Source organism: Falco biarmicus, chromosome 5 (assembly GCF_023638135.1).
Source record: "Falco biarmicus isolate bFalBia1 chromosome 5, bFalBia1.pri, whole genome shotgun sequence".
Lineage (NCBI taxonomy): Eukaryota > Metazoa > Chordata > Aves > Falconiformes > Falconidae > Falco > Falco biarmicus.
Window position 1 is genome coordinate 20,370,847 of NC_079292.1, and position 19,609 is coordinate 20,390,455.

Sequence of the window (19,609 nt, forward strand, 5' to 3'; positions counted from 1 at the left end):
CAGTGTAGTGGACTTTTTTTTAAGGGATGTTGGCACAGTACTGTTACCCACAGAACCTGGGTTAAATCTCAGAGCTGTGACTCTTACCAGGAATATTTAAACGATCTTGCTGGTTTCTGCTGTTAACTTTTAAGACCTTATATGTACAATGACATTACGTGCTGCACAGCCTGTTCAGATGTCCCGCCTTCTTTTAGAAACCACTGAGTTTGCCTAAAAAGATAAAAATAGGCAAATTGCTGCTAAAGAGTGTTGTCACTTTGATCTCATGCTATGGAATGACTCAAGGTGTTACAGCATTTCAGAAAATAACCCTGTGCCAGAGCCATAATATGATTGTATGTCTTGTGCAGCTGGAATGCAGGTTTCCGTTGTTCAGCCTGTGGCTTGCAGAAGGACGGAATCTGCATTCATAGCATCAGGGCAAGACACGATGAGAAATGCCCTTTGCACAACATCTGCTGTCTCTGTGACAGCACCAGGATAAGTAACTTGGCTGTGATGTTAAGATGGCATTCCTATGTGGAACATCTGGCTTATTGCTTGAAATAAGGCTTCTGTGAGGAAGTCAGATTATTTTTTCTGATAGTCACCAATTCCTTCTGCTTTGGTGTACAAGCACTGAAATTGCTAGCTGTGAAATATATATATATAAAAGATAAACTGTTTTCTGGAGTTTCCATCCTTGAGACTTCCTTTTCTTGTTTACTTGTCCCCAGAAATCTGTTGCTTTTAACTTAGAGGCGTGCACTGATATGGCCTATCATGCGGTCTCTTGAATAGTTTCATCAGCAGAACTGCACGCAGCAACGTGGTGCTGAGGCAGGAGCGAGCAGGAGGGCACAGGAATGCTGATGGTGGTTTCATAGCTGGGGAAGCCGGTGTGCTGGGAAGCACCAGCTGAGGCAACAGTGCAATGCATGAAAGCCTGTCATCTCCTTTGCTTTTACAAGTTGGATTGAGAAACATACCCAGCAGGGCTCTTCTCCCATCCTAGGGATTTATGTGAGATTATATTCTTAACAGATTTATCCAGTGTGTTTCTTCTCGCCTTTGCTGGAAGTCGTAACATTTCCAAGGCAGGGAGAGAGGGAGCTTCTGTTGCCTGCAGCGCTGGCTGTCCTGGCACTGGGACCTCCCGTGCATGGTGGGCGCAGCAGTGGGAGACCCCCACCTCCAGCAGCCAGGCCAGGAGGGACACCCGGCATGCGTATAATAGCAGGACCTGCTCCTGGTGCAGTCCGTGCATTCGCCGTACATTTTAGGAATTATTCCTGAGATATGCATCTAATAAGACTCATAATTTGTACTTTGAATTTGGATTTTTCACAGAGACGGTGGACCGTACATTAATTGTTTGTTTGAGGAACTTTGAAGTTCAAATTCTTTTTTTCTAAATTCTCCTTTCCAGTCTTTTTATTTTTCAGTTTGGTTATTTTTGCTTTTAAATGCCTCCAAATTCAGGTCATTTGCTCTTCTATACAAAAGCTTTCTTTGCCTGCTCAAAGACTGTGACCTTTAGGAGAGCAGACCTTATAAACGTATATATAAGGAGAGACAGAGAAAGATCGCCATTTGAAGTGAGCTTGGGGAAAAACAGAGATTCTTGTTCGATTTTTCTGTGCTACTGTGGCCTAATTTCCTGAATGCAGAAAGAAGGTTTCCTTTCTTCTAGCCATCACTGATTGCTTCCAGCTCCGGCTGAGGAGGTGGAGCACAAATTCTGGGCTTCAGTAAATGAAAAAAAATCACATAAACATTGTTGAGCTGAGGATAGTAAGACTATTTCTGCTGATAAAGGCTCATAGTAGAGAGCTGTGCATGCTGTACTGAGTCACCAAGTTAAATATATCTCTTCGTCACAAGTTAGTGGTAAAATGCAAATGAACCTCATATTTCTAAAAGCTGTTCTTGTAGGAGGGCAGGGAAACGTTTAACAGCTGGAGCTGCTAGTGTTGCTCTTGACTTTGTCAGTGGCTGGGAGGGTTTGGTTCCTGCTGCCTGCCTGATCAAATATTTGTCTTGAATATCAACCCTAACTTATAAAGAAAAGGGATGTGTGATGGTCCCAGCATGGACAGGCAAAACCTGCAGCTCTGCCTCAGCCGATCTTACATATGTTTTCGTGTTCTGAGCAGCAGTACTTTGTTTTCATGCAGAATCAACTTGATCGAGTTGCTTCTCATTTGCAAATCAGCTGCAGGTGCTGCTGAGTGAGGGCACCATCCTGAGAAGCTCAGCAGTGACTGGGGGGACTGGGTGTGCTGGGAGGGGTGGGAAGGGCAGAGGTGGCTGCAGTTCACGGGGGGCTTCAAACATGGGTCTCAAGCAGTTCAGTCCAGAACAGTTCTTCCAGTTTATTTTCCTGAGGACTGGTGATGGATATCCTGTACTACTACCTATCTCAGTGTGGTTCTTTCACATGTTAAAAGAATAGTCTTTCACCTTGTTCTGAAAACAGTGGATTGTTCTGCTTTACTAGCTGTGACATGGTTTTTCTTCCCCAAATATGTAAGAAATCAACAGAGTTCAAGAGATGTCGCTGGTCTACTGGTTGAAGTCTTGCTCCAGGAGAGCAGGACTTCAGTCTCTCTCCTCTTACTCATTTACTAACCTACCTTTGTGTAGTCTGCTGGTGTTCTGCAGTTCCCCAGGACATAGGCATCTGTGGAAGCAGTTCCTGGAGTAAGACCAGACCAGTTTTGGCTGTTTTGCTGGCAGACCCATGTTCAGCTTCTCAGCTTTCTTTGTTCCTTTGAGTTCTTCAAAGCTTTTCCTGTGGAGAGAAACTACAGGATGGGTGGTGGGCAAAGCAATGTTTAATGTTGGTCTAAAGTGCCGTGGCGTGGCTTTACTGGGGCAAGCTGCTGCTGCAGCTTTCTGAGTGGAAGTGGTTCCTTGGCCAGTGCAGCCTGGAGCGAGCACGAGTTAATCCTGCAGACCGTTCAGGTGAGACGTGCAGGGAGCTCAGTTGTTGGTAAGTTGCCTTTTGTCATCTAACTAGGATTCACTGAAAAGCTTCAGGCTGGAGAACATCTTATCAGTATCTGCAAGACCTAAGATTAATTCCTAGCAGCTGTTAGGTGTATCGCCACCAGGCTCTTGAGGAGAGGGGAACAGTGACCTGCGAGTTATTTGCCACTCTCTTGTTGCACAAGCCATCGACATACGCTCTCCCTGCGGTGCTGAGAGCGTGTTTTCACCTCGGGGTTACTGACTGGGTGAGCTGAGGCAGAACAATCGTTGGCTTTGCATCCCCCACAGAAAGCAGCTGTTATTAGTCCATATGGCGTGATCCGTGCAAGTGAACACAGGGTCGGTGCTGTTCGGAGCTGCTCAACTGTCTTCCCTCCCTCTCTTTTCAGGTGGCCATCATTGCAGGAAATTTTGAATTGGCTGAAATCATCAAAACCCACAAAGAGTCCGATGTTGGTGAGTTTGATCTTTCTTCTTCCCCCTTTTCTCCCTTTTTAATCATGCTGTAGAGTGCAGGGCTAGGTTAGTGTGGGTGTGTTAATGATGGTTTCCTGGTGCTGCCTGCAGTGGCCGGTGGAAGCTGCAGATTGCAGGCGGATTTGGGTCTTGGGAGTGGAAGGACAGATCTGCTTTCCTCCTGGGGCCATCACTATCCAGTCTCTTTATTCAGTCCAATGTTTGCTTATGACTGCTGAGAATGCCAAACGAAAGAATTAGCCAAACTGTCAGTCTGCAGTAGCTCTGAAAAGCTCTTCTGTAAAAGCCCTTACCTTTTTCTTTGCATCCTTGAGGCCATTTCATACTAGAGATCCTCTCCTGCCAAGGCTGTTAGATGGACTTGGTGCAAAGAGGAGACATCCTCTGTCTTAGCAGTGATGATGGTTATGGAGCTGCCCCACACTGAAGCTCATATAAGTAAAAGAAGCAAAGTAGCAGCCATTCTTGTTGTACTTGCTTCTTTATGGAGGACTATTTTTGGGTTTTCTGGTCAGCCTTTCTCCTGCAGCATCTCTTCTGTCCTCCTACGGTGTAGATATTATCATGTGATAGATGCCTTGCAAAACAGTTTTAGGTCAGGTATGAAATCAACACTTATTGAGTTCTCTTGAATTATTCTGAGAAGTTTATTGGTCCAGAACTCTCTAAAGCAATGGAGGAACCAGTGCAAAGGGTTAATTATCAGCATGTGTGCATCCACAGAAGGTACAGAGTCATTGGGTCAGCAGCTGAAAAAAAGACTTGAGGAGTTTGAAACAACCAGGAAGTATTGAGCTTGATTCTTGGAAGTGGCTGTGAATCTAGAAACCTGGGCCCTGACATCCTTCATCACTTCTTTTCTTAACTAGCTATCACTGATAGTTATAAACAGCTGCTGAGAATTTGTGGGAAGATATAAAAGTCAAAAAGGACATGAGAAAAAGCCTGAGAATTCCTTATAACTATGTCAGTGAACAGTGCTCACAAGAAAGCCACCCTATTAATTCAAGAGGAAAGTAAATGTTATTGCTGTGAGAGGGGTTTTGGACTAGATGCCCTCCAAAGGTCCCTTCCTGCCTAAATTCTTCTATGGTTGAATCTAAATCTGTGATTGGCTCAATTATTTTTATTACAAAAGTGTAAGGAAAAAGGGCATGAAAACATGTCAGGTAGAATGAATTGTTCATGTTTTAGATATGGCTGTTTATATAAAATAGGTCAGGTAACAGTTGCAAACTAATCCCAGGCAAACCAGCAGGTCCAGATGGTATCCACCTGGGGTCAAGGGAACTGGCAGCGAACCTCCCAAGCAAGGAGAAATTGTTTTTTGAAGTTCATTAAGAATTGAGAAGTGCAAGTGTCTGACTGGACTGGCATTACCTGGGATGAAGAAGGGTCTGGCTTTTTCTCTGACAGTTCTATGGGAACAGTTCAAGAAATCCTGAAAGCGAGAATCTGGTAGGAAAGGGCAGGATAGGGCAGCACTGTAAATGATAGCTCTTGGGGAAATCTTCTCAAGTTCCCGATATTAGGCTGCACTTGTCTGGCTGTGAGACAAGAATTTGTGGCCCACACCATCAGAAATATTTAGAGAGGACCTGCTGTGTTAAGGCTGGGAGGAGGGATGGTAAGCAGTAGCTTTTGCTCTGTTCTGCAGGACAGCCCTTAGCATGCAGTTGTGCTTTCAGGCTCTTAGTGCCTCCTTCAGTGTTTCTGCCTGGATCCTGAGCATTTCTGAGGTGGAGCTGGCTGTCCCCACGTGCTGTGCTTTGTCCTACAATTTAGAACAAGCCCAGAGGGTGCAAACTGAATTTCTTTCAGTGAAAATAACTCAGAAACTGTGTTCCAGAAAAACACACGATGTGCTCCATCTGCTGACAGCCCATGGATCTAGCCAGGGTCAACAGTTTGAAGCAGGACGCCCAGTGTGAATGGTGGGTTGCAGGATTTCCCATGCAGGCTTCACTGTGGTTCTTTGTCCATGGGTCTCCATCCCTTCAGTCACTGCAGAGACCAAGAGCTGCTTATTTCATGACAGCCACCAGCACTGGGGTCAAAGAAGGTCCGAGTGGAAGGCAGCGAATCTGGGGAGGGACAACATGTTCTTACAAGAAGAAAACATTTGTAGAGAGTGTGGAATTGGGCTGTTCCATCATTTCTGGTTTTTTCCTTATCCTCATATTTTGCGGAGCTGCAGACAGAGAATGCCATGAATGGTAACTGCTGTGCTTTGTTTTCTTGGTTGGACCTGAGGGTTTGGATCCTCAGGACTTGTCAATGCCACCACAGACCCTCTGTGGCATACTCCGGTGCTTGTTGGACAGTGCAGCTTCTGCTGCTGCTCGTATGGGAATGGTTTCTCTGGAGCAGCAAAGACAGCCCTGACCTTCCTCCTAAGCAGCAGGAGGGTCTCCTAGGGCATGGCTGCAGAGCCTTGTCTCCAACCACTCCAGGTGGATTTGGAGATGTTCCCAGTTAAGCACGTTTACTGGTAATGCCTTGGGGAAACATGTAGGCCACCTACTCTAGCAACCTTGAGTTGCTCTGCAGGGGCTGTAAAAGGAGAGCTCATGCCAAGCTGATCCTGAGCCTTATGTCTACTTCCCAGCACAGCCCCTGGAGTTGGCAGTCAAAAAAAGCTGCACGCTCAACAGGAGCACCAGGAGCTGGCCGATGGGAAACAAGGCAAATGGGATGGTGTCTGAACCTTGGGGCCTCTCTGGAGTGCCTTTGCCATCCTCCCGGCCCATCCATTTGCTTGTCCCATTGGCATTCAAGTCTTAAATCCACATCAGCATTTATCAGTCAAATGTCTAATTCCACTCAATAAAATCAGATGTTTAAAAACATCACCTGTTTTTCATTAAAACATTTGCAGTGGTGTTAACTACACATTGGGTTTTTTATCAGTTGGATCCTGTGCCAGCTGCTCAGTAATTTTCATGATCCATCTTTTTGGTAAGTTTTCTTAGCCTGCAAATTTAAAATATTTGTTTCAGCTAATTAATAGCTCTCTCTGCTTTGTCATCATGTTGACACAAATACCTCTTCCTGCTTCTTTTAGAATATACTTCTGCATCTACGAAACAACCCGGAAGCTTTTTTTGGTGTTTCCTCCACTCTGCAAACCACTTATTTTTCTTCATTGTTTTTAGCTCCCCTTACCAATTTTGAGTGTATTGTAACTTCATATTGATTTCAGTTACTTTCCATAATTACAGAATAAATAGATTCTGTAGTACAAATTGATGTCTTCATTTTGCCACTCTTATCCAAGTAGGCATTTAACCACAGTTGGTTTATTTCGTAATTGTGGTTTTATAACTTTTCCATTGTTTGCTAATATTTTAAAAACTCCCTATTTTCATTTGTATTTTCTCTCCCTACATGAAAGTGGACCTGGAGGAATAATATAACATTTGTCCAATAGTGAGAAATTAGCTTTAAGCGTTAAATGTATGTAAGACTGGCTGAGGCTGTCTTCCCTTTTCTTACGCCAAATATAGTCAGGTCATGATTCATGGTCACTAAGCAACCACCAACTTCAAGTCAAAGGAATTAATAAATTATCAGTCATAACAAGGCCCAAACCAGTTACCCCATATTATGTGGAATACCTTTTTTGTTGGAGAATGATAATCTGCAGCTCTGTATAAGATCACCAACAGTTGTTTGCCAAACTGAAGCGCACCATAACAACACTTGTTTTCCTCCTGTGTGTACGCAGGGGTGGGGAGTAACTCATTCTTGAGTGACCCCACAGTGGTTCTTGCTTTTGGGATGTGTTATTCTCTTGGCCTGTGTCTACTTGCGATCCTCCAGCCCTGGCGTACTGTTAGCTCTGGATGGGCAGCGTTGCTGGCAGAACCTTCCTCTCTCCTGCTGTTTTGGGGTGGATTTTTTCGAGGTATTTGGGCACATGAAGACACAGGTTGGACACAGCAAAGGTCAGAAAATGACCCAGTCACGTAACTCCTCATGAGGTATCCATCCCATGCTTACTGTTACCAAGATGGTAAGCAGCACATAAGTGGCCCTGTTCCCTAGTTCCTTCTCCATTGGGAGCTGATGCCAGGGAGTTAATTTAGAGCATGACATGCTAGGAAGTTTACATGAGACTTTGGGCGCTGAATTGTCAGTTGTTGCTGAGAAATTTCAGCTTTATGACGTGTTATAGCTCAAACCAGAGAATAAGTTACTTCTCATTAGTGAGGGTGTCCTAGACCCAACCCAAGATCAGTGTCTCCTTGTTCTTCAGGTGCCCTTCTTATCCAAAGCCTGTCTAGGTATGTCTGCGTGCTGTGAAGCTATCTGTCAGAAACTGTCTGTGGGACCTGTCTGGGATCACCCCAGCAAGTTAAAAATTTAAGATCTTCCAGTGCTACTGATTCTCCCCTGTAAAGAGGAGAAATCTACCCCAAAGGATTTAAAAGAAAGCATTTGGCTTCCTTAGGACACTGTGACTTGATATCACTTGGTGCCAAGATCCAATAACTTGTTAATAATATTCACTGTTGGTGAAACATTTTTCCTTTTATGAGGGAAACATGATGCTATTTCAGATCTTTGACCATCCGTGTTGCCCTGGTCTGAACCTCTTATGGCTCTACTATGTTTTTTCCGAGATGGGGATTTCTACAGTGGCATAATGATGCCTGCTTTGCTTTCTGTATTCTAGTGATGGTATCCTGTGTTTGAATACTGTTTCTAATTACTACCAAGCTCAGAGAGAATTTTTTCATGGAGCTATGCTGTAGAATGGCATAGAGCATCTCAGATAGACGTCTGTGATAAGCAGAAGTAGAGGTTGTGACATTTCTTCCTTTCAAACCTTTTCCCTTGATCCATTCTCAGAGAAGTTCAGAAGAAGGAAAGTGCTAAATGAAGTAGATGTTGAAAAACTTTGTATGGAAACCATAGATGAATTCTTGTATGATGGAAAGCTTTATTTCTTTTTGTCTGCATCCCATTTCTGGAATGCATAAGAAATGTGGTGGTTCTTGTTCAGCTTACTCTATTTATAAAGATAGTTGGAAATTTGTATGCCTGCAGTGGTGAAGTGGTAAGATGGAGTATGATCATTTTCTGTGTGCCCTTCTTTCTTACATAGCTTCCACAAAGACTTTTTTTGCTCACTATTATTAATTTAGAATAATAATTAAATTATTTAGAATATTAAGCTACAGGAGTCCTTGGTCTCACCAGTCCAGCAGTTCCTAAGAATGGTTATGGTTCTCTGCAGAAAATACAGTAAAATATGATGGGACAACTGGAACAGCTCCTGGGTCCTGCCAGAACATGGTTTTTGATTACAGCAGGGTAGAGATAGGTTCCATACTCTTCTTGGCACATGGTCCAGGCTAGGGATGTTCTACAGCAGAAGTCATAGAATGGCCATAGAACATAGGTATTCTGCAGAAAATCACTTCTGGCTGGGAAGACTGAGCTGAGTTGTGTTTGGTGGCAGTACTTGTTTGGAAATGGAGTTAAATTCTGGGCTGGTACCCTCAAATTGTAGAGTTTATTTGTATAGTAGGCATGTAGCTGAGAACAGCAGCTCCTCATGCTGTGGTTTCCCCTCTGAAAAGGAAGGGACACTTGTGCCTCATGATGGTGCTCAGACATCTGCACCTCACAGGGAGATTTGTTTCTGCACAGTGAAGTGCTGGCAGTTGTTGATCCTTGGTTTTCACCCAGGACTGGCCTGGGAACCTGTGCGTGTTGCTGTGAGCCTGACCCCAAGATGATACTCCTGTGTTCATCTCTCTGAAAGGTCTTCGCCACCCCTTCTGCAGGGGAAGCCGTCGGTCTACCAGTGACCATAGGCCTGTGCAAGGGTGACTTCACAAAGAAATCTATTTCTTCATTGTGAGTTTGAAAAATTCCTCAAAAAGCTACTGACCGAACAATAAAGTTTGAAGACCAGAATTACCACTATTGTCATCTTGTGATGAAAACAGTAATGCTTGCACAAATCTATGCAAACTTCTGGGTAAGAACTCTTTCCCAGTATACAAATATGACTGACGGTCACCTTGGCAAGCCATGAATAGCTTCTGTTCCGTTATTTTCTTAAAATAGGTCAGGTTGACCAGCTTCTGAACTATTGCATGGCTTTGTTTTGAACACTTTTTGGTTTTTAACATTATTTTTAGAAACGTAGGCTGAATTTAGATGCATTTTTCCATAATAACCTTATGTAAGAACAGATGATGCTACCCTTTTTCAGGGGTTGATGTATCTGTTGATTATGTTAGCTGTTCTGCTCGCTACATTTTTCCTGGGGCCTGTCCTCAGGTGGTTTGTGCAGGACTCATGGGCTTGTTTCAGTATTGCTACTTTTCAAGGAACAATCCTATGTTGTACAACCTCCCTCTGTGTTTCCCAGATGCTTCATCTTGCATCAGGCTGTGATGAAGCGTGTTGAGATGATCCTGTCTTAACAAAGGCCTGAGATAACATTGTGTTGATACCTTTTCTTGTATGTTGTAGAATCACAGAATGGTTTGGGTTGGAAGGGACCTTAAATATCATCTAGTTCTAACCCCCTGCCAGGGGCAGGGACACCTTCCACTAGACCAGGTTGCTCCAAGCCCTGTCCAACCTGGCCTGGAACACTTGCAGGGATGGGGCAGCCACAGCTTCTCTGGGCAACCTCTGCCAGTGTCTCACCACCTTCATTGTAAAAAATGTCTTACTTATGTCCAATCTAAATCTACCTTCTTTCACCAATGACATTTAGCCAACGTCATTGCACCAGTCATTGCATCACCTATACTTTTATTGCTAATGATCTGTATGTTTTCCTAAGTCATTGATAAAGACAGAAGTATAAATACTACTATACCAAGAACTGACTTACTGGGTAGTATTGGAAGTAGTCCCACCCATCATTCTCTATTAACAATTAATTAGTATGTCTGTTAAAATGTGCTCTGGTAACTTGTCTGGCGGTAGCATGTAATCAGAGTATTGTAGAGTCAACAGTTTCACCGAAGCTTGTGATGTCAGCAGGTATTTTTGTCAGTGAGATTGGAGCTCTTAACGCTGTCCTGGCTGATATAAATTAAATTCTCGTTCCTTTTTATTAATTGATAAGTGTCCTGTTTCAGTTTTTCCAAGCTTTTCCTAGAAATGATATGAAGCTAAGCTCTGTACGTTTATCAGAATCATCCCACTGACCTTTTCAAAGCTGCCTCCCCATCTCCAGAGCTTTTGAAGGAGTATTACAAATACAGGCCAGCGACTCAGCTGTATTGCAAATTTTTTTGAACCTTGCTGCAGAAGCTTTCGACCTGCTAATTTGAATGTACATAACTGAACAAGCATCAGTTACTGCTATCCTTGGAGTTGTGGGGGAAGTTTCAAACACTCCATTTTGGTCTTGGGTTTATTTTTTTGCCAGTACAGAGGTATGTATGGGAATTATTTTCAAAGGCAATTCAGAAACACTTGTTGGATTGTTCTGATTTTCTGTTACCATAATTGTTAATTTAATTGCGTGCCACCTGTAACAGGTCTGAGCAGTTGGGATTTCCTCTGGGGAGTTTAGCAATGGCCTGACAGTCCAAGCAGGACCCTCAATGTACTGACAAGGTGAAACAGAGGAATGAAAATGGCACCAAACTTTCTCAAGGAAAAAATTTCCAGTGTGGAGATGCATCAGACTGATGGATTTTATCTGAAGAGAAAGGCTGAAAATCTCATTCCAGAGTACCACTCGCAGGTGAATTGCTAGCACATTTGAGAATTCCTTGTAGGGGAAAACTAGCAAGTTTAATTAACATGTATTTTTAGTGGTTTCAGTTTAAGTTTTACAAATGCAGAGTAAAATCTGTTTCCAGCTGTGAAGGGCTGGCACTGGACAGGACGAGGTGAGACACCTATGTTCAGGTGAAGGAGTGAGGAGGGGCAGCTCCCTCTTTGGAGCTGAGAGGTTCTGGTCTGCCTCATCACTTCATCCTTTTCCTTTAGTTTTCATTCCTAGAAAAAAAAATCCCTGGAAGGTCTTTTGGAGTACTCTCTCTCTCCTGCATGGGAGAGAAGCCTGGGCATAATGTGCTGCATGAGGGGAGATGCTATGCGCTTTCTCCAGTTTGCTTTGTAATTTTCCACTATTAAAATGTAAATGTGGCCTCTCAGCTTGGAACTGTGCAGACATTTGCACTCCGCATGCTTTTGCTCTTTTACATGAATATTTAACATTGAACCAGCAAATCTAAATAACCTCTGAGTGTTGATTACACTTTGGTTCATTAGACTGCAGCTCAGGGTTGTTTGGAGCATGGTCCAGGTGCCTGTGCAGCATCTTGGAGCCAGGAACTCCTCAGGGAGCCCTGGCTGTGTCCTGCTCCCGCTGCACCGGAGCAGCAAGAGGCGTTTTTGAGTGGAGAGCCATGCATTTCCCCTTCTGGAGGGCAGAAAGAAAATGCGGGAGCGTCAGATGAACCAGGCTGGCTGGGGCATGATTGTGCTGCTTCGAGCAGTGCTGTCATGGTAACTGAAGTGATTCATTTTGCTGTGAGAAACCCAGTAAACATACTTTGATTAAACTCTTGAGAAGGTATAGAAAAGAATCTTCAAAGCCGATTGTATGAACCACACAAAGTTTTTTTTGTTTAGTTTTTTTTTTTCCCCTTGTTTTCTTTATTGCTCTCACTTCCCCTCTCTTCCCCACTGGGGACAGTGGATTTGGGGGGATGGGGAGAGGAAACCTTTGTCAGAATTGACTATCTTGCAGCAGCCTGAAACTGTCCTGTTTCTGGCACCTGGTGGCTGGAGTTCAGGCTCAGCAGTTCATTATTATTACTATCAGTTTCAGGCAGGCTGAGGAGCAGTGTGAGGGCTTGTGCAGCCTGCAGCGCTGGCCAGAGCATGTCTTGGGACTCGTACAGCGGCTTGGGGCATCACAACACGCCAGAGCACCTCTGAGCCTCCTGGCAAGGAGTTCACCTGCCAAACCAAGGCAGATTGGCTCTTCCCATTTTAAATTGGTGGTGCAAGTAAACTGCCTGTGTGAAACCTGAGTCTCTACGCTGAGCTTTGGCACATCAGACCCCCAGAAGAAAGCTACTGGCATTATTCATGGGTTTTATTTTGCTGTGTGTGCTTTCTAGGGGGCTGGTGAGTTGAGATGGCAGGCTGGTCTGATGCCTGAGGGCTGGCACCCAGTGCAGGTGGGGAGTGCATGAGGGTGATGGGGAGGGCGCCTTCTCCTTTTGGTGTTGGGAAGCTCTTGGATGAGATGCATTTCACATCCTGCAACAGATCCCCAGCCTGCTGGAAGCCCTCTCCAACCCTTCCTCTCAGCTTCCTTCTTTCTGTGAGGAGCATGATTTCAGTACTTTGTACTGCTGTGATAGCGGCTGGCAGGGGGCAGGGCAGGGTCCCATCTCAGTAACATGCTGGGGCTCATGCAGGGGATGGAACAGGGAGAGTGGTATGAAGGAAACCTTGCTTAATGTCCATCTGAAGACTAAGCTCTCTGTAAAGCTGAAGGTGACCTAATTTTTGGCTGAACAAAGCCATTCTGCTGTGCTAGAGAGGGTTGGCTTTCATATTAGGGTTGTTGGTCCCTGGCTTACCCCTCCTAGGAAAAGCCAATTTAAAAACCGCATTGAGAGGATGCCTAGAAGGCTCCAGCTCCGAGCCAGGCTGTGTTGTTGGTGTGGGTGGTGGTCATCCTTTGCCCTCATCACTGCCCTGTGTATGTGGTGGCCTCGATTTTCTGTCTGCTGCAGCCCCCGGATGTGTTCCTGGTGCCTTTGCTGTCCTTGTGACTGTGTCAAATACTGATCTTCTGGACTTTCTCATGCAAATAAGTGCACCCATAGCAATCTTCAATGTAAAACTGCCTCCACTGGTTCCTCTTTTGCTTCAGGGTCTGCTTTACAGGTTTGCCCCAGCCCTCGTCCCATGCAATGTGGGTATCTCTCCTGTCCTTTGTGCCATCTAGCTGTGGCACAGTCAATCTTGTGAATTTCTGCCACGTGCAACAGATTTCATCTCCTTTGCTGTCTCCATCTTGTTGCATATCACAGCCAAGAACATGGTGGTATCTCTCTGAATATATGTAATTTCTGTCCAGAAGGATCCAGGCTTGTGCTGTATCCGCATGACAGAGCCTCCAGACTGGCTGGACATAAGTCTCTACTTAGATGAGGGCTTTGAAAAGCTCTGGAGCATCTGGGGAGAGAAGTCCTGTATTGCTCACGCAAGCGGTAACTGTATTCCTCCCATTGCCTTCCTCCTGTGAAGCTGCCTGGATGTGTGCTCATCTGCATCCTCGGTAAAAGCCAGGCTTTCACGGGCATGTATCGTCATTTCTAGCTCTCTAATAACCTCTGTGTAGAAACATCTGATCTTGGTCCAGTTGCCTTTCTGGTGGCACAGTGGCCCTGAAATGGGCCCTGCAGCAGTCCGGGTGCTAGAAGCTAAGCACTGAAGTTGAGGTAGGTGAGGTTTCCATCACCTATATCTCTACTCTGAGGTACTGAGGGCTTTGCTGAGTCCCAGTGAGATCTTCTGTATGTGCCAGGATAGACACCCTGGGTCCTTGGCTGCAGCTGTTTGGGTCAAGAGCTGTCAGAACATGCTTGGACACCCGAGAGTCTAGGGAACTTTTCAGTCTAAATGTCTATCAGCTGAAAGTCTGTGCTGCTGCGATAATGTTGGAAAAGCAGACTTTGTCACTCATTTCTGGCACTCGTGATTCCCTTGCCTGTAAATCCCACTTCGGTAAATGCAACAGGATGTCTGAATCCCACCTCACGTGTGGTTAAGGTGCACTGGGGGCCAAATTAAAATTACACAGATAAAGCACGTATGTCCTGTCTTTCAAGACACTGCCTTTGCAGCTCTTAATATGCTTCTGGAATCAAATAGTCTGGAAACTTTGACTTTACAACCTATTACGTGACCTGGATGCCTTCTTGTTTACTCCTGTAAACGCTATGTTACGTTGTGCTTCAGGGACTCTTACACTTGATGTTATGATAAATGGATTAGTGACTAGCAGGGCGGTCCTGGGCTGCTTTCTCCAGCCCCTCTGCTCTTCCTCTTTGATGTGAATCTGAGACAGAGGTGGTGTTTTTCTTGGTTTTTAAGCCGGATGCTATAATTTTCATGTTGGGAGGGAGCACTTTGAATGTATAAGGTTACGACTGCTCTTGTGTGGATTGTGGAAATAGGTGACCAGGTGATTTATTTGACAAGCTAAATTAAAGCACTTGCCCTGACCTATGTCAAGAATTATAAAGTACCTTCCCTTTTACCAGTGAGTCCTTGAGCAACCTGTTTGTGTCTCATTGCCCAGTAATTGGTGCTTGCTGTGAATGTCTCGCCATGAACCGTGCCAATCTTCCCTCTCCCATCCTGACCCTGACCTGTTCAACACCTCCCTGGTGTGAAGTCTGTGCTAGTCGCAGTGGGGAGAACAGGGTCTGGGACAGTTACTGCCTTTCCGTTAAGCTAAGACAACCAGCAGCAGAGGAGATCTAGCACAGACCAACAGGATCTCCTGTCTGGGGTGTTGCTTTCTTCCCTTGCAAGATAAGTATCTGCTTTTCTCTTTTCTTTCTTTCTTTTTTTTCCTTTTCTTTTGTCAGCTTGGTAAAAGCAGCTCACCAGCATGATTATTTTACAGTAAGCTTGCATAGGATCAGTTCAACATACAGTTATGGGGTTTTTTTCCCTAAGCAATTAATATCAAGAAACTAATAATTAGTTTATAAAACACACTAAGCAAGCCCAGGACAACTCTGCCTCTCTGAAGTTTTCACTGCTCCACTCTTGCTTTTCTATTACTTTCTCTCTTGTTTTTGGTTCAAGACCAATGATGCTGAGCCCAGTCACGCACAGAAGAAGAGTGATGAACTGGACCAGTAACTCAGCGTGGGTCTGGCTGTAGTTTTGGTGTTTTGAGTGGCCCTCTTTGCCTCCTCATAGTAATGGATGTGCGTGGAGGGAGTACAGTGTGGACTCTGCCTGAGCAGCTGGTGCAGAGCACAGGTGGCACCAGTCATCTGCAAAGGGCTGACTGCTGCTCCTGGCTTCTCCCAGGATGGGGGGGAAGAGCGGTGCAGGCAGAATTTTCTAGATCTTCAAATTTTTCTTGCTTAATATTTCATGTTTAGCAAAATTCACATACGGTGTGGATCCAAACTTGGCATTTCTCCAGCTGTGCCATTGCCTACTGATGGAGCATCACTGAGACCACCTCTCTGGGGCATCACTGTTCCCCAGCTTAGATACAACAGGCTCAGATTGACTCTGTTCTGGCAGAATGGCACTGAGCTTGTGTTTGGTTAACTGATGCGGTAAGCTCACAGCCTTGCTCAGGTTACAGTCGCATGATTGCTTGTTTCACCTATGGCGTTGGTCCCTGGAGGCACGCCATGGATGTACTCACTTGACCAATATGTGCCTTGGCCTTCAGTTTGGAGAGGTACTCAGGCACTGGCTGATGTGCTTTTATCGCTAGGCACCATTTGGCACTTTCACTAAAAGTAATTCTGTACTTTTTTCCAAGAACCGTGTTTCAAGTTACTGACTCAGCTTGGTTTGAAAACAGCTCTTTGAGACTAGCAAGAAACTTCCTTGTGTTTCCAGTGACTATTTCCAATTTCAAATATTTTTTACATCTGCCAGTTACCATGACATACATCCATTTAATATTTGCTTCTGTGATTTTTTTTAAAGTGGTTTTCTACGATAAGTGATGTAGTACAAAATTAAACGTTTCCTGGAGATCTGTCATATGTCTGGATGACACGTAAACTCGGGTCAGCAGTCCTTATCAACCAAAGCTGTTCAGCATTGCCCAGACTGTGTCTCTTTCCAGCTGACATCCTCCCTTGCCTGTGGCCTCTGGGTGACCATTTTGACCTGTTTTTCCTGTTGGGATGGCCTGGATGTGGGTGCTGGCATCATGAGGCTGTGGGCAGGTGGCCGGCAGCAGGTGGCTGGGGAGCCAGGCTGAGCCACTGCGGGGAGCACAGATGCTGCTGGGCAGACATTCCTCCACCACGTGGTTGAAACTCATCGGAGAACAAATGTATCGCGTTGCTATGACAACAGGAAGATTTACAGGAGCCTGAAATTCTTGTACTTTGAACCTAAAATATTCCTCGGAAAAATACTCCGTGTGGCGGCGCAGCTCAACTGGAAGGTGTCTTCAAGGTGTTTGGTCAAGGATGACGCAGGTCTGAGGCCTCGCTCGATGTCGGGCAGTGTCCTGCCCAGAGCCCTGGCTGCTCCTGTCCTCTGTAGCCCCTTGACGGTGGCTGTTGCAGCGTGTTCAGGGCTCACATGCCTTTCTGCAAGTTGCTGGGGGAGAGGTGGCTTTGGAAGGGTGAAGCCAGGGGACTTTTGAATGCAGACGGGGTGGGAGGTCTCCTGTTAGCAGGATCACACCACTTCTGAGTGTGCCTTTGAGCAGGAGCACAGAGACCTCTGCATGCTTTACCTGTCCCTTTGCTTTTGCCACTACGTTTGCACCAGTAATGGCCAGGACATTGTCTGCTCTGGATTCCCTGCTGGACATTGCCACATGTGTCAGACAAACTTTAAACATAATAAACTTCAAGATGGAAATGGATTCATTAAACAAAATTGAGAAAAATGTCTTTCCTGACCTGAGGTCTGCAGTGCTGTGGCTCCATGGCAGAGCCCTCTTTCCCTGCAGCCATACCAGGTCCCCTGTTTCCACTCTTTCTCACTCTGCAGAGCTGCAGGTGGAGGCAGGAGTTTGCATCTTCAGGTGGTTTTGTGAGGTTCGGCTCTTGTGCATGCTTCTGAGGGTCAGATAGAGCGTTGGGCAGGGCAGGGAGTAGCTGGTATTTTTTTCTGTGCATTATATTTTCCAGGCTTGCATTTGGCACGTGCTATAGATTTAGGCCTTCTGTGCCTCTGAAACAGAAGAGTAAGCCATGGCTGGGGTTACTGCCAGTGTCAATGTCCTGTGCACGCATCGCCACCTCTGAACTAGGGTGGCAGCTGGAGGTGGGGCTGGCAGGGGTCCCACCAGTGGTCCCACACACCATCCCTGGATGCCCTTGCAGATGCTGCCTTTCCCTCCGGTGCTTCCTGGTGCAGGGAGAGGAGCTGAAAGCAGGCAGAGCTGCAGCCTCTTCTGTCCTGGCCGTTCCTGCCCTCTCGGCCCATCCCCACCTGCTTTCCCAGCCCTCCTGCTTTGCCGCCATCTTCCAGCCCGGCTTCGCGCTGTGTGCCCAGTAGCTAATGCCGCTTTCCCTGGCTCTTTTGCAGTGCCTTTCAGAGAAACCCCCAGCTACACGAAGCGGAGACGGATCCTCGGCGCCGGTGGCCTCTCGTCACCACGCATGCTGCAGCGCTCAGCCAGCGACAACAACCTGAAGGCAGAGAGCCGGGCGTCGTACTCGCCAGTACCCTCACTCCGCAGCCTGCCCCCGCAGCTGCTGGCGCAGATGCAGGAGGCGGCGGCGGGGACCGGGGCAGGGGACGGCAGCCTGGCGAGCTCCAGCAGCGCCCGCAGCGCCCACAGCCGCTCCCCGTCCCTGCAGCGGGTGCAGGAGGAGAAGGAGGCCGACCTGCCCACGCTCCGGAGGAGCAGCCGTGGCAAGGCCAGGTAAGGGGCCAGTGGGGGGAAGAGCAGGGCCACCTGGTGCCATGGCCGGTGTGTGCCTCAGAAGCCACCCGAGCCCCTGTGCCTGTGTGGGGCCGGGCACCTGTGGGATCCCGGGTGGCGGGTGGGGAGCGGGAAGGCTGGTGCAGCCCAATGAATCCCTGCGTCTCCCAGTTCATGGGGCCCAAGGAGCAGGGCTCGCCAGGGTCTGGAGCAAGCACTGAGGGTTTTTTTCCTCGATCTTCTCCCCAGCCCTCAGTCTAATCTTGCATCTCAGAAAAATGGTAAGTACATCGATGCCGCGTTGCACTTGTCGTTGCTATGACAATGAATGCATCTTGAAAACTAATACTTCGAGGTGGCACATTGCAGATAAGCCAACACCTAATGCGTCCCAGCCGACCTGTGGTTATTGCAGTTACTGGTGTTCTGCCCACCGGCCCCATCAGTAGCATTGCTCTGCCCAACCCCCTGGGCCCGGGAGCAGCTGACGGGTGCAAGGTGGCCTGACTTGTGCGTCGGGTGGTTTCTGTGGCCCATAGGCATGGGAGCAACATGGACCTTACATTCTCCTGCTGCTCCCTGTCTCTTGCTGGCCACATCAATGCGAATGTCGGCTCTGATACTGCTTGCCACTGCTAGTGCCGGCCTTTGGCTGGAAGCCAGGCATGCGCACCCATTCTGATCCAGGAGGATGGTTGTTGCTCCCCTCGGATAGCAGAGGTGCTGCTGGAGAGCCTTGGTGCCCAGGGGTCCCTTTGGTGATGACTGGTGTCAGGCTTTGCTTTCAGAAGTCCTCGTAGTGGAGAGGCAAGACCGACTGCAGCCATGGCTGATGTAGAGCAGTGCCCTCTCAGAAAGGGCTCACGAGAAACTCTGATACCGTGAGGCCAGAGCAGGAGTTTGAAGAGTGTGTGCCAGGTCCGGGTTGTAGCTGTGCTCAATGAGGACCAAGAAATGGATTTGAGTTTTGAAGAAGTAGTCTGCTTATGGCAGCTATTTACATTAACTCCTTAGCAGAAACAGCTCTGAGGCCCTTTGAGGCAATCTAAAGAATACAGGGAAAAATAAACATGTCAGTAAATAAAAAATAATGAAAATAAGTGTAAAATAGCTACTAGATGAGAAAAAATGGAACTACTCAAGTACCTGCTAGGTTTCTTAATTAATAGTTTAACTCAGGAGAAGTTGCAGGATGTTTTCTAAACAGCTCAGTGGAGACCTCTGCTCAATGTGCAACTTCAGTACAAAATGCAGCAATATTGGATGTCCCCACAGTGTGACGGGTGATAATATGGAAAACAATCTAATGCTTTGGCCAAAATCAATGATGACACCTCTTGAGTGCTGCACACCAGGCTGGGCACTTCTAGTCAGCTAGAACAGTGTGAGTTGAAGGGTTTTGCAGATGCAGTGAAAATGATCAGAAATGAGGAAAAAAAACCAGCCAAAATCTCTGCTTTGAAGAGAGATTTAGAAGAGCGGGAAGGTTACCTTAGAAACGAGATGAATAGGAGGAAATATGTTAAAAATATTGAAAACACCGAGGGCTTA

At 46.4% G+C, this 19,609-nt stretch overlaps 1 protein-coding gene across 11 annotated transcripts in view; it reads left to right on the forward strand.

The window, feature by feature from the left end:
* Positions 1-19,609, forward strand: part of SHANK3 (SH3 and multiple ankyrin repeat domains 3) — a 375,700-nt gene that overhangs the window by 114,806 nt on the left and 241,285 nt on the right. For all 11 annotated transcript variants that reach the window (XR_008821984.1, XM_056339563.1, XM_056339567.1 and 8 more), the window contains 2 exons: positions 3,366-3,432; positions 17,719-18,058. Coding sequence is in view for 10 of the 11 variants with exons in the window: in XM_056339563.1 (XP_056195538.1) it covers positions 3,366-3,432; positions 17,719-18,058 (407 nt within the window). In the remaining variant the exon portion in view is untranslated. The remainder of the gene's footprint in view (positions 1-3,365; positions 3,433-17,718; positions 18,059-19,609) is intronic.